The 13,297-nt window shown below is 46.6% G+C and overlaps 1 protein-coding gene across 1 annotated transcript in view; it reads right to left on the bottom strand.

Moving 5' to 3' along the window:
• Nucleotides 1–4,723, bottom strand: part of ANKRD13C (ankyrin repeat domain 13C) — a 44,354-nt gene extending 39,631 nt beyond the window's left edge. The window contains exon 1 of the mRNA XM_074265647.1: nt 2,145–4,723. Coding sequence (XP_074121748.1) covers nt 2,145–2,559 — 415 coding nt within the window. The 5' untranslated portion in view covers nt 2,560–4,723. The remainder of the gene's footprint in view (nt 1–2,144) is intronic.
• Nucleotides 4,724–13,297: the final 8,574 nt, after the last annotated feature.

The raw sequence follows: 13,297 nt of genomic DNA, 5'->3' as shown, positions 1-13,297 counted from the left end.
TGTTTCCGAAGAACTGAAAATGAGAGGCACCTGGCAGAAGTGAGAGAGCGAGCTGCCAAAAAACCAAAAAGGCCCCAAAAGAACAAGAAAGGGCATCATCGTGAAACCTTATGCTGGGAAAAGACAGCCTGACTAAAAGGCAAAGAAAGGAAGGCCTTCGCCACACTGAGGGGAATGCCATGTGGCAAAATGTCCGGGGAACAGGAACCAGTATGAAACAACTGGGCCAGGTATGAAGAGCGGTGATCTGCATTGGGCCGGCCCTCAGATTATCAAGGACTCAGTAATGTACTCAGCTCATTAATTCCTAGGGCTCACTAGGTAAATAAATACTTGAGGGCAAGAGTCATCTATTATTTATCTTCCTGCCTCTCTTAAAACTTAGAACGATGCCTTGTATTTTTTTTTAACACTAATTTTCATTCTTAAAAGGATATCCTCAAAATTTAGGTAAATCATCCAGATCAAAAAAAAAAAAAAAAAATAGTGTTCTCCATCTGTAACTTTCTGCACAAGAGACGCAAACTATCCACAGAATTGGTGTTTTCCCCCCCACAAGGTTAGCAAAGAGAAGAGAAGATAATCCCATTAAAACATCTAAGTGATTTCCCAGGTACATGACTCGTTGGTAACAGTGAAATGGACATAGTTGAGAAACAGTGCAAACAAAAATATTTGTTAGAAATATCCCAAAGGACAAATTAAAGGAAAATAGATTCTAACAATCTCTAGTTCAACAAAACTAGAAACGTCTATAATCCTTTGATCATAGCGATTCTGTGGATAATAAAACAAAATCAGTTCCAACGATTACTCTGTAAATCATATTGTTACCTAATCCCCTCTTCCGGCTAGTCAAGTCTAGTCTCAAGTTTAGACTTATTTTCACGTTGCCTACTTTGGGAATGAAATAACTTCAGCAAAAATGTGTAGCCTCCCTGCATGCTGGGGATGAATGCTCCTGAACACTTGAGGGGGGGGGGGGGGCGGGGAGGGCCAAGATGGTACTGTGACAGCTTATAGAAAACTGGGGGGGGGGGGGGGTTCTGCTCTGCCCAGGGCTCCTCCTCACTTCACTTCTGATGATTTGGCCTTTTTGGCCAGAGTAGCTCCTGCCCCAGCCCTGGCAGGTCGCAGGTGCAGGCAAAATGCATCCCTGGAGGGCCCCTGCGGGAGCAAGCACGGGTCCTGGACTGAAATGGGCTCCCAAAGATCCAAAGAAGTGTAATGCGGGTCACTATCGAAGGGGGCGGGAAAAGTTCTGACTCCCAGAAACAATAAATCGGGGGCAACTTTCACTCAAAGCCGCTCCCAGAGCTGGCCCCATCTGTAATTGACATCCCGAACGGCCGCACTAAGCTTATTATCATAGCAATCAACAAGGAAGGAAACTAAGTAACGAGGTGTGATTTAAGGAACTTTTGGCCACAATTTAAGAGAAAGGGCAGCTAAGTCTGACTGGAATTGACACGTAGGAATGCAAGCACGGGAGCGTGAAAACGGGGCCCAATTTGTGGGAGATCGGACTCCAGAGGAATCGGGGGCCTCATTCTGGGGGCAATGCTACCGGCATCTCCGACCACATTTGGGACACACGGAGCAGGACCGCAGCCAGGCCCCGGGGAGGGGGCGTCCTTCGCCGGCCTCCAGTCCTCACAGCCGGGGCTTTCCTACGTGCTGCCGGGGACAGAGCTCAACCTCAAGCAGGGAAATGCAATTCGGGCTCGCCAGGCATCGGCCTTCCCTGGAACCCCCGCGGACCCAGAGGCGCCCCGGCAGCACCCCAAAGACCTTCGCGGTCCCACCCACGGAGGCCAACCGACAGCTTCCCTGGGGCGGCCGGGGTCTGTGGGGTCCCTGCGGGCTGGCTGGAGCGCAGGAGCCCCGAGGGAGCGAGCCCGAACCCGAGGCTCGGAAGCAGCTGCTTCCTCCGGGAGCCGCCAAGCGGGCCCGGCCGCGCGGAACTTCGCCGCCTGAGCCGGGACAGGAAAGGGGGACTTTTGGGAGGACCCCGCGGCCAGGGGACTGCCGAGACGGGGGGAAGGGGCCAGTTCCCAAACTCTCGGCGGGGGGAGGCGAGAAGTGCCGCGAGGATCCCTCCGGGGAAGGGGCCGCGAGACGGGGGAAGGGGAGCCCCAGCTCACCGTGAAGGTCCTTCTGACCGATCTGATGGGTCCGGATCAAGGAAGAGAGCCTCCTTACGTCGCCCTTAAACACGCACTCGTGCACGGGGTAGAGCGAAGGGCCCCGGCCGGGGTCCGAGGCGGCGGCGCCCGGGAGGGAGGAGGAAGTCGAGCAGCAGCCAGAGCCGGCCGGGGCCTGCGGCGGCTTGAGCGGTAGCCGGGGCTGCGGCGCGGCCGGGTGCGGGGGGTGGCCGCTGCCGCGGGGCCCCTGCCGGCCGCCCTTGCCCCCGCCGCCCCCGGGCCCGGCCCCGCGCGCCGCCGTGAAGGGCCCGGGGGCGGCGGCCGCCTCGTCGTCGCCCGGCTCCAGCAGGTCGCCCTCCTCCTTGCCGCAGGGCTTCGGGTCCCTCCGCAGGGAGCGGATCTTCTCGCCGGTCATCGCCGCCGCCGCCGCCGCCGCCTCGGCCTCGGGCTCGGGCTCCGGCTCGGGCTCCGCGGACTCCGGGGGGCGCTTAGAGCAGCCGGGGCGGCCGCGGCGCGCAGCATCCACTCCCGCGGAGGCCCCGGCCCCGGCCCGCACGCATGTCCCGCCGCCGCAGCCCGTCCTGGGCTCGCTGGGGGGAGCTCGAGCCTCGTCTCCCGCCGCTGGGCTCACAGGCCGCGGCGGCCCACAGCCATCTTGCCCTGCCCCGTTGCTCTCGCGAGAGCTCAGCGGAGGCGGGGAGGGGAGCGGGACCAGCCCGGCCCGGTCAGGAAACACCGCGAGACGCGCGCGGCCTCGCGCCCGCCTGGCCTCGCCCCATGCCCACTGGGTGGCCCTCGCCTAAGCGCCGGTAGCTGCCGAGGACTCCGGGCACGTGCCGAGCGCACCACGCCCCGCCCCGGGGACCAGCCCCAGGGCCCTCGAGCGATCTGTCGGAGTTCTGAGGGTCCGTCTGCTCTGCCGTGGGTCTCCCGCCCCCCTCAACTCGCGAGGCCCGGAGCCTGTGTTACATCTGCGGCTGCTGCTCGCCTCGGAATGTGACGTCACTGGCAGGAAGTGATGTCATGCGACGGCTCCACGCGTGGCTTCGGCCGTCCTCACCCTACCGGGAAAATGTGACGTCAGGCCTCCAAGGCCCGGAACTGACCCCTGGGAGGCCCGGCTGCGGTCCCCGGGCTTGCGGCCTTCGCCGGGACTGCAGCCTCTTCTCCCTTCCAACAACAGCCTCGGGCCAGCCGTCCCTACTCCGTTAAAGGGATTCCCATCCAGTCCCTTCTGAGGGAAGGCCACGTGCCAGGCCACTCTCCGAGATGTGGGGGGAGGAGCCTGCTGCACGTGAGGAGGCGGGGCATCGTGTGTGGAGGAGGAACCTGGGGCCAGGATTGGAGCCCAGAGCCTGTGATCTGCTCCGCCCACCTGGGGGCCCATGTTTAATCACCACCCTTGTCCCATTCACCCCCAGACTCCTGCAGGTGAAATTTCCTGCGGCTGTAATTAGATCTTCACTGGTCGCCCAGCTCCTCCCCTTCCCAGTTCTAGACCCCCCTAAACCAAGCTGCCAAAGGCCCCGCTTCACCATCAGAGCCGGGGAAAGCTGATTTATGGGGGCCCTTCCCAAACCCTGCTCAGTGTCAGCCCGGCTGTGATGGGCTGCGATTTAGGGCCAACTACCCGACTAGTTTGTAAGAGGAATGCAGTCTGGAGGGGCTCCCCTGCCTCCCTTGGGCTCAGAACCCAGGAAGCCCAAGAGCGCCAGCATGGCGCAAGGGCTGGGAAGACCCCGGCACCAGGAGCCCTCGGACCCCCCCATCGGATGCCCTCTGCTCAGCAGCATGTGTGCCCAGCCTCTGATCCCGCTGGAGGCCAGCCTCTCCTTGAGTGGCACCCCTGAAATGGCTTAACCCCATAAAACGGGGGAGGGGAGGTCTGAGTTCTCTTGCTGGCAGACTCCTCCACCCAAGCGCGATTTCAGCCTGGCGCTCGGCCTGTTTCATCTTCTGGTGAATAGTCTTCTGACTCTCTGGGGATCCCACATTCCCAAAGAGGAGGGACGATGTCCCAGTGCTGTCTAGACTCAGATTGAATTCGATTTCAGCCAGGCTGAGCCTCTTCCAGAGTCCCCCAAGCCCAGGAGGATGAAGGCCAGACTCTGGCCCTGGCCCTGAGCCCAGCGATGACCTGGGCACCGTGAATGTCTGACAAAGCTCCCCCTAATGTCCACCACTTCGGAGCAGATTGTTTTCCCTGCCCATTCCTCCAGGAGCCCCCCTCCTGCAAATCATCATGGATGGGCTGCTCTCCCCTAGGTGTAACTCATCCACCCAGAAACCCCGGGTGTGGCCACGGCTGCCATTCCTGGTACCTGGCAGACCCTGGAGCTGGAGGAGCAGCCCTCACACTGGAGCACCTCCTGGGCCTCTGGGCCTTCTCTCAATGGTCCCTGCCCGCCCTCCTGGTCCACTTATTCTTCCTTGACCATGGTCCTCTTGGACCACCGTTCCTCAAAACCCTCAGGACCCTCCCTCGGAGGATCGTCCAGGCCCCTTACACGTTGTGTCCCTAAGCACAAGGTATCCTGCTGCCAAGCACAGTGTGAATACCGATTAAATGTTTGATGGTGATTAAATGAATTAGTAAATATCTGAAAAGTTTAGAAAAGTTAGAACCCCTTAAGGACAGGAGTTTTTGCTTTTCTCTACACTCCCAGAACTGAGCTGGTATCTGACACGTACTGATCACTGAATAAGCAGTTATCAATTGACTGACAATGGAATTGGAACTTTACTCAGCAGGTAATATGGGATCTCTAATGATTTTTGAGCAGAGGAGTGACATCCTCAGAATAATGCATAGAAAAAGGTTGTGGTGCTATTGTCATAAGAGGAAAAATGAGGGCAAAGAATAAAGGAAAAACTGACGAAGGGACAGTGAAGGAAAGTAAGAGTAGTGTCTTCATGCTGGGAGTGGATGGATGCAAGAGAAATCACTGAGATGGAATCTCTGAGACAAAGCTTTATTTTGCAAAAGTGGGGAGGCCAAATAGTATGGGAAACTATTAGGGTCAGGGAGGAAAGCTTTTATACCAAAATTTTGGCTCTAAGCCACGATAGGAATAGTAAGCCTGCTAAAAACAATCTTTTTCAGATAGCAACCTAGCCACAGGGTTAATTAAAAACATTAAGACAAAACAGCAACTTGGTTACCTGGTTTCAAGGACAATTTATGGGCTAAGTGTTCTTTCCATGGTCTCAGCAAGTCTGCACATACTTATGTTAGTGGTTTTAGAAAATGATTAGTAATTTTCACAAGCTGGTCTAGTGTTAAGGACCATGCCTAAGTGAAAGGACAGGTCAATTCTCCAAGAGCCTCCACAGTTGTGGATCATAACACTTGAAAGAGTTGCCTTTGCATCTGAAAGTGGCCTTTGCAGATGTTCCTTGTGGACTGGGAATGAAATAAATTGGAGGTAGAGGGAAGAGGAGAGAGGTCAGAGAATGCAATGGCCTCTCGGTGGGGAGGTCAGAGAACAGCAACTGCTTCTCATTCTTGTATCATCATCCTCCTCTCACATGAAAAGAGCCATTCTACAGGTCTGTGTTAAACCTCCAGCAGCCACTGGCAGGTGGCTCCCATATTGCAACAGTCTAGAACCCAACACGTTTTTTACAATGGCAGATAAAAAGTGAAGGTAAGAAAAAGTAAAAAAAAAAAAAAAAAAGATTATGATTTAGAGCATGGGATGCTGGGAGTGGTATCACTAACATAAATATTTGGTCAGGAAGGAAAGGAAAGTTTCCAGAAAGGTAAAACACTCAGCTTTGGATGCATCCAGTTTAAGCAGAGCATTCTAGTGGAAACGTTCTGTAGGGAAGCATTTATTAAGTGCTTGCCATGTGCTGGTTATTGAGCAGAATGCTGGTGCTTCAAATATAATCAGAAAGACCATCCCTCCCTTCAAGGTGATTACTGTCTAACAGGGGAAGATGTCAGAGACGGAGAGGGAAAGGGGCTAAGGTGAAGGGACTCTGTGCAGCAGCAGGAGGGGACAGGAGACCAATGACCCTGAGCCCCTCCGCAACAGGGAGGTCCAGGAGGAATTCACCAGTTGGAGCACGGGACTAGCACACTAGAGAGACATGCCTGGGAGGAATGGAGGATTGCCAGGATGAGTGTCTATGGTAAAGGCCAGGAGGTCACCAGCACGATGGCCTTGAGGATGTGGGACCAGAACTCAGACCAAAGCCTCCCATGCAGAGAGGGAGTGGAGAGAAAGAGGAGACATCCGAGACCTCCAGAAGGTGGCTGTCCTTGGTCCTAAAAAAGGGCCAAAATGACACAACAGTTAGGTCCAGTCACAGCGTGTCCGGCTGTGGCTGATGAGACCAAGGGAGCTCAGCCTCTGCCCCAGGTCAGATGTTTGACAGGGCTTCTCTAACTGCTTCTTATGTTTCTTCTGGCCCAGTTCAGTCTGCTTTGCTCACAGAACATAGCACCTTCTCCAAGGAGGGCACAACACACTGGGGGCCAGGGTCTCCATGTCCCATAATTGAATCTCAAGTGCTTCAGACCTTGAGAGTGTTTTGTTGTTTTTTTTTTTTTTCCTGACCGCCTTGAGAATGCTTGCCCGGTGTAAGTTCTCCATAAAATTTTTTTTTGGAGCAAGCATACATATAGTCCAATAGTGTCAAAAATTCTCCAGGGAGTTCATAAAGGATAAGGTTTGGGAAAAACACACACACACACACACACACACACACACACACACACACACACACACACAGCAATTAAGTGATCATTTAGGACCTGTTAGAATAACTTCAGTGCATGAGCAGGGCAAAAGGAGACCTGGAAGAGCTTCAGAAGGAAGTAGAAGCATTAGGTGGGACATTTGGCAAGAAGTAAAGAGAAAAAAGAGCTTAAACATCCATGGATGATGATAGTAATTGGCTAGATATTGGGGGGTGGGGGTAGTGGCTGGAGCCTGAAACTCCTGTGAACTTAACCCATGGTTTTGTACCTCTATCCTTCCTTCCTTCCTTCCTTCCTTCCTTCCCTTCCTTCCTTCCTTCCCTTCCTTCCTTCCCTCCCTTCCTTCCTTCCCTTCCTTCCTTCCTTCCTTCCTTCCTTCTCTTCCTTCCTTCCTTCCTTCCTTCCTTCCTTCCTTCCTTCCTTCCTTCCTTCCTTCCTTCCTTCCTTCCTTCCTTCCTTCCTTCCTTCCTTCCCTTCCTTCCTTCCCTTCCCCCCCCAGGCTGGGGTTAAGTGACTTGCCCAGGGTCACCCAGCTAGAAAGTGTTAAGTGTCTGAGACCAGATTTGAACTCTGGTCCTCCTGAATTCAGGGCTGGTGCTCTATCCACTGCACCACCTAGGTGCCCCCCCTCTATCCTTTTTTTTCACCTGATGATATTCCCTATACCTTCTGGTGTATAAAATCAAATAACTGCAGAGACTGATGAATTATGTCCTCCCATTTAATATTATACATTGATCAACAGGCTGTAAATGATGAGTAGGAACAGGTTTCTATATGAAGAACTGTGGCAATATAACCTCCTAAGGTGAATTTATGAGGTGAGAGGTAAGAATTACAAGGAGGGACAGACAGACAAGGGTGATGTCATCTAATGGGGCAATAATGGTGGTATTTATTAATTATACTATGTTCAGTGGATAAAGAAGTACACAATATCAGGTGTGACTTAAAGGATTGTTCCCTTTCCTTAACTATTTTCTTTTTTTATTTCTAAAATAACAAAAGAAGGGCAGCTAGATGACACAGTGGACAGAGTAGAGGCCCTAGAGTCAGGATGACCTGAGTTCAAATCCAGCTTTAGACATTTAACATTTACTAGCTGTGTGACTCTGAACAAGTCATTTAACCCAACTGTCTTACAAAAACAAAAACCAGAAACAACCAAAAATAACAAGAGAGAACATAGCCAGGCCTATGATTGGCTAGCCCCTCTGACCATTCAAGTTAAACTATCTTGGACAACCCTGGAAGCAGCTGTCAACAATCCAGTTTCATATAACAGCATAAAAAGCCCCTCAAGCTCTTGTCAGGCTTTCCTCATCAGCTTCCTGCCAATCCTGCCAGTTTGTCTCTATCACAGGCCATCTTGGGAACTTCCCTCTGACCCAACTGGGTGGGCTCAGCAATCCGCCAGGGCCACCTTAACCAAGGAGGACAAGCCAGTGTTGGCCAGAGGAAAAGGCCTTCCAGCCGAGAGGCTTTGAAGCTCTCAGAGATCCTTTGGGTTAAGCAAAGCTTGAACACATTCTCTTTGTCTCTGTCTCTTTCTCCACTTTATCTTCTGTTCTCTAGGAAAAGAAAAAGGCATAAGAGGAAAGAGAACCAAAACGAGAAAAGAGATAAAATGATCCTAGAAAGAAAGTTTCCTGGTCAGTGAGTACCATGTTGGGGCTGTTGGATGGCAGAGGATGATTGAAAGGGGTTCAATAATTTGTGGTGGGGGAGGTGCAGGAGAGCATTCTTAGGGAAGCTGTTTGATTACAAACTCTTACTACTTTTCTTCCCTGGAGGTCTAAATTATTCAGGTAAATGAAAAAATGTAGTTCGCCTGTCCAAGAGGTAGTTAGTTGTAGTTTTGATTCACCATCAATACATAGAGAAGCCACTAAGAAAGTGTGCACACGTGGACAAGAGATCATTCTCCAGGTCAGAGCTTTCTGCAAGGTCTTATTCCCCACTAATTACATGTAAATTGCCTTGGATGTTTGGGTTTTATTTTTTTAAAGCTAGATCTGTAATCGAGTCAACATAGGGAATGCTCATTAAGGAAATTCCCTCTACCAATGTAGAAATGCACCTGTTCTGAAACCAATAGCCTTAGAGATTTGCCTAAGAGCCCTGTTTGGAGTTACATTCCCAGTTTTATATCAGAAGGTAGACTTAAACCCAGGCCCTTTGACCATTAGACCAGTTTTTTGAAGTACTATATCTAGTTGCCTCTTCAAGTCTCAGTCTCTGTGAATGATATATACATATATATATATATATATTTTTTTTTTTTTTTAAGAAACACCAAAATAAAAAATGCCACAAAGAGCTCTCATCAGTTAGGATATAGGTTAAGGGCCTGAGATAAAAGTTCCTTTCATTATTTGGTGCCCTTTCTGCTTTAGCAGCTCAAAGATGATATAGACACCTGTGAGATCCCCCTGCACAATATTGTTCCCACCTTGGTGCCATTGTAACCTACCTTGCTCTGCTGCCTACAAGTGCTAGCTCTCTTAAGTTGAGCCATTTCCTTGACTTCAGTAATATTTCTGCCTCTAATGCTCTCTCTCTAATATTGCCAATAAAATGCTTTCAATTTGTCTTCCCTCATTTCTGTTCTCATATTCTCTAATCTTTGTTTTAATTAGTTTGAAAGCAGACTGTAAAAAGTCAGTGAGGTGAAGAATGGAGTATACAAAGAATATCTTCTGGGCCAGGGCTGATTCAGACAGGTCTCCTTGTTCTGGCTTTGGGCTGGAAAAAAAGTGACATGCTTATAGATGTTTGGCACAAGAAAGTCTACTAAGCAATAGTACATAAGAAACATTAAGATATAGTATTGGTTCAGGCCCTGGAAATAATATCTTGAAGACTGGAACTATTGAATGACACAGAGTTCCAAGTCCACTGACAATAACTCACCTTTTCTTTGTCCAAATGGAAGTAGATTGGGTGTTTTGGTAGTAGGAAGTCCCTCAAGCCTGACTCCTTAGGTTTTAGGTCACCACCCAGAAGTTATGTTAATGGTATACATTTCAGTACACTGGACCAATTAAGTTTCAAGGATAGTTTTTCTTTTCTTTTCTTTTTTTTTTTTTTTTTTTTACAAAACACAAGCTTAGCTCAAATGGCAAATATTTTCCTGTCTTAATTAATATAAAATATCCACGTGGATTCTTTGAAAATTGAGTCAGAGTAGAGTAGTAAGCAAAAGACTTGACCTGGAATCAGTCTGTAAAAGTGGCAAAGAACCATATTTTATGTTGACATAAGTATAGCCTATAAGGCCTCTTCACATGTGGATCTTTCAGAAAGCCGCTCCATTTCTGAGGGATTCTTATTTGTATCTACTGAAAACCAAAACTCCTAATTTTCTCATCAATGGTTTGTACCAAGTCTAACAGAAAATGCATATTCATTCAAAGCAAAAGGCCAACATTATAGTAAGTTCGGTCACTGGGAAAGATTGTCTAGTGACAACAGGACTATACTGTCTCACAAGTTATTATACCAAAAGGAGAAACAAGAAAACTATATACTATGCTGAAAGGAACTTTAGACAACAAACCAATATGAATAATAAACTTATATACTCCACATGTCTTAGCATCCAAATTCATAAAAGAGACATAAAGTGAATTACAAGAAGACATTGACAGTAACACAATAGTGAGAGGAGATTTCAATATCCTTTTCTTATTATGGATAAATCCAGTAGAAAAATAGATAAAGGGGGAAATGTAGAACTGAACAAATTGCTAGAATTAAAAGGCATGGTATCATCTACATGGAACTACAAAAGAATATATATATATATATATATGTATATATATATATGTATGTATATCTTATCATAACAAAAAACTTACAAAACAACTGACCATGTGTTAGAGTACAGAGGTATTATAAATAAATGTAAAAAAGATATAAATAGTAAACATTTTTTAGACCATAACATAATAAAAGAAATATTCGGTTCAGGGACCATAAACAAACAGACCAAAATGGATACTTAAGAACAAAATAACAAATAATGAGGGATCAGAGGGATAATAGAAATCAACATGCCAAAATTTCTGGGATATAGCTAAAGCAGTCCTCAAGGGAAAACTTACAGCCCTAAAATATATATATATATATATATATATATATATATATATATATATATATATATATATATATATATATATATATATATATATATATATATATATATAATTAATAAAATAGGAAGAGGAAGATTCATAAGCTGCATGTGCATTTGTAGAATATATTTCTTCTAAGTAGAAACTTTTGTTCTCCCCTTTTTACTTCAGTTGGACTTTAGGCCTTCCCACATTATTCATCACCATGAAAGGCCAATGCTTTATCTGACTGTAAAACTACATTATCAGATTTGTGACCAATAGCCATTGGGGAATCAAAGATTTTTGATAAATGCCACCTGAGAAACCTTTTGATGTGGTTATGGGGGCGTCAGGGTCATAGTGGACTGATGTGGAATAAGAAGGATTCCTGCTGAGATGAGCAACTGCCAAACTCTCCTAGAACAGTCAGTACCCAGATCTCATTATTTTCAAAAATTGAGGAAGTACCCAACCAGAATTATTTTATGAGACAAATATTGTCATAATACCTAAACCAAGGAAAGATAGAACACAGAAGGAAAAGTATAAGCTGGTGGGATCATGAAAAGTGGGGTAGAGGCAGAAAGGGAGGGGGGGATGAAAATAAACCTTTATATGGCACCTACTAAGTGCCAACTACTTTACTATAAACTATGAATATTCTCTCATTTGACCCTCACAGCCTTTCAAGCAACGAAGATTTAATAACTTGCTCCCAGTCACAACTATTAAGATTTGAAGTAATACTGGCAGTTAAACGTTTGTGTCATTGCCAAGCAAGTCACAACCATTGATATTCCTTCATCATAATAGGACTGGAAGAAAGAACTGGAAGAGCCTGTAGCTGCCAGCCAGTCCAGTCCTATAGTCTCCAGTGATAAAAAGCAGCAGGGACACAGTTTCCGTGGCTTGCCCACAGTCACTCAGAGAGCATCCTGTCCAGAATTGGACCAGAGGTCGGGGGCTCAGTGCTGGGACCAAAGGGACAGCGGGGCTTCTCTCAGAGAAGTCTAATGTGGGTGGGGGTGTCCCAACAAAGTTAGTCACTTTGGGAATGAGGATGGAAGTTTTCTCCTTTGGATACTGAACATAGCGCTCCTGTCAGTGATATCATAATAAGTCTCCACAATCAAAATTAGGTCAACTCGGCTCATCAGGGAGGTCACGTACTTCTGGGTCAGCCTTAGAATGAAAAGGACTCTACTTGTAAGAGCAGGGATCCAGACCTAGGAGTCTTCCTTTGCACCCTTCATTTTGCTGGAGGAGGAAACCAGGGGCCAGGAGGCCAGTACTTATGGCGAGCCCCCCAGGAAGCAGGGAGAAAGGCTGGGGTTGGAATCAAGGTCCACGAGGCTTAATGATGCCCCAAACACAGGCAAATAGAGGGTCCCACAGTCTGCGAATCTGCAGGGGAAATGATGTCTTTATGTCCATCTACTAATGAAATTTAGTATGTCTTTCAATTATTTGAATTTGAATTTGAAAAATAACATTATTCCAAGGCATCCAGAATGGCAAAGAAATCTGGGACACAGAAAAGATTAAGAACACCTGTCAGAAAGCAATAAGTACAGAATGCACATATATACACTCACACACACTCACACTCAAGCACACTTGAATACTCACATACACTTGCATACTCACACATACAAATATACACAAAAGTTTATGTATATACATATACACAAAAGTTTGTGTATGTGTATATATATATATGTATACACACATACACACACATATATAAAAGTTTGTGTATATATATGTATGTATACACACACACACTCACACTCATACACACTCTCGCTCACATGCACACTCACATATTTACACACACATATATACACAAAAGTTTATATATATAAACAAACACACATATATACAAAAGTTTATATATATATGTGTGTGTGTACACATATACATACACATATATAAAAGTTTGTATATATATGCATATATATAAGGATATATACATCATATATACATTTATATATACACATACATATATACAAAAGTTTGTATACATATACAGACACATATACACAAAAATGTGTATATATATATATGTATATACAGATACACATATGTATACACATATATAAAAGTTTTTGTATATATACAAGAAAATATGCATATATGTATACAAAAGTTTGTATACATATCATAGACACATATTCACATGCAAACATAAAAGTTTGTATATATAATTATATATACATATGCACATATATGTACACATTTATTATATATACATAGAAAAGTTTGTGTATATATACACATGCATACACATTACAAAAATTTGTGTAAATATGCATTTATATACACAC

The sequence above is a fragment of the Sminthopsis crassicaudata genome, chromosome 4 (assembly GCF_048593235.1).
Source record: "Sminthopsis crassicaudata isolate SCR6 chromosome 4, ASM4859323v1, whole genome shotgun sequence".
Taxonomy (NCBI): domain Eukaryota; kingdom Metazoa; phylum Chordata; class Mammalia; order Dasyuromorphia; family Dasyuridae; genus Sminthopsis; species Sminthopsis crassicaudata.
Note: the sequence above shows the minus strand (reverse complement) of the source record. Positions and strands in the feature narration are given on the sequence as shown.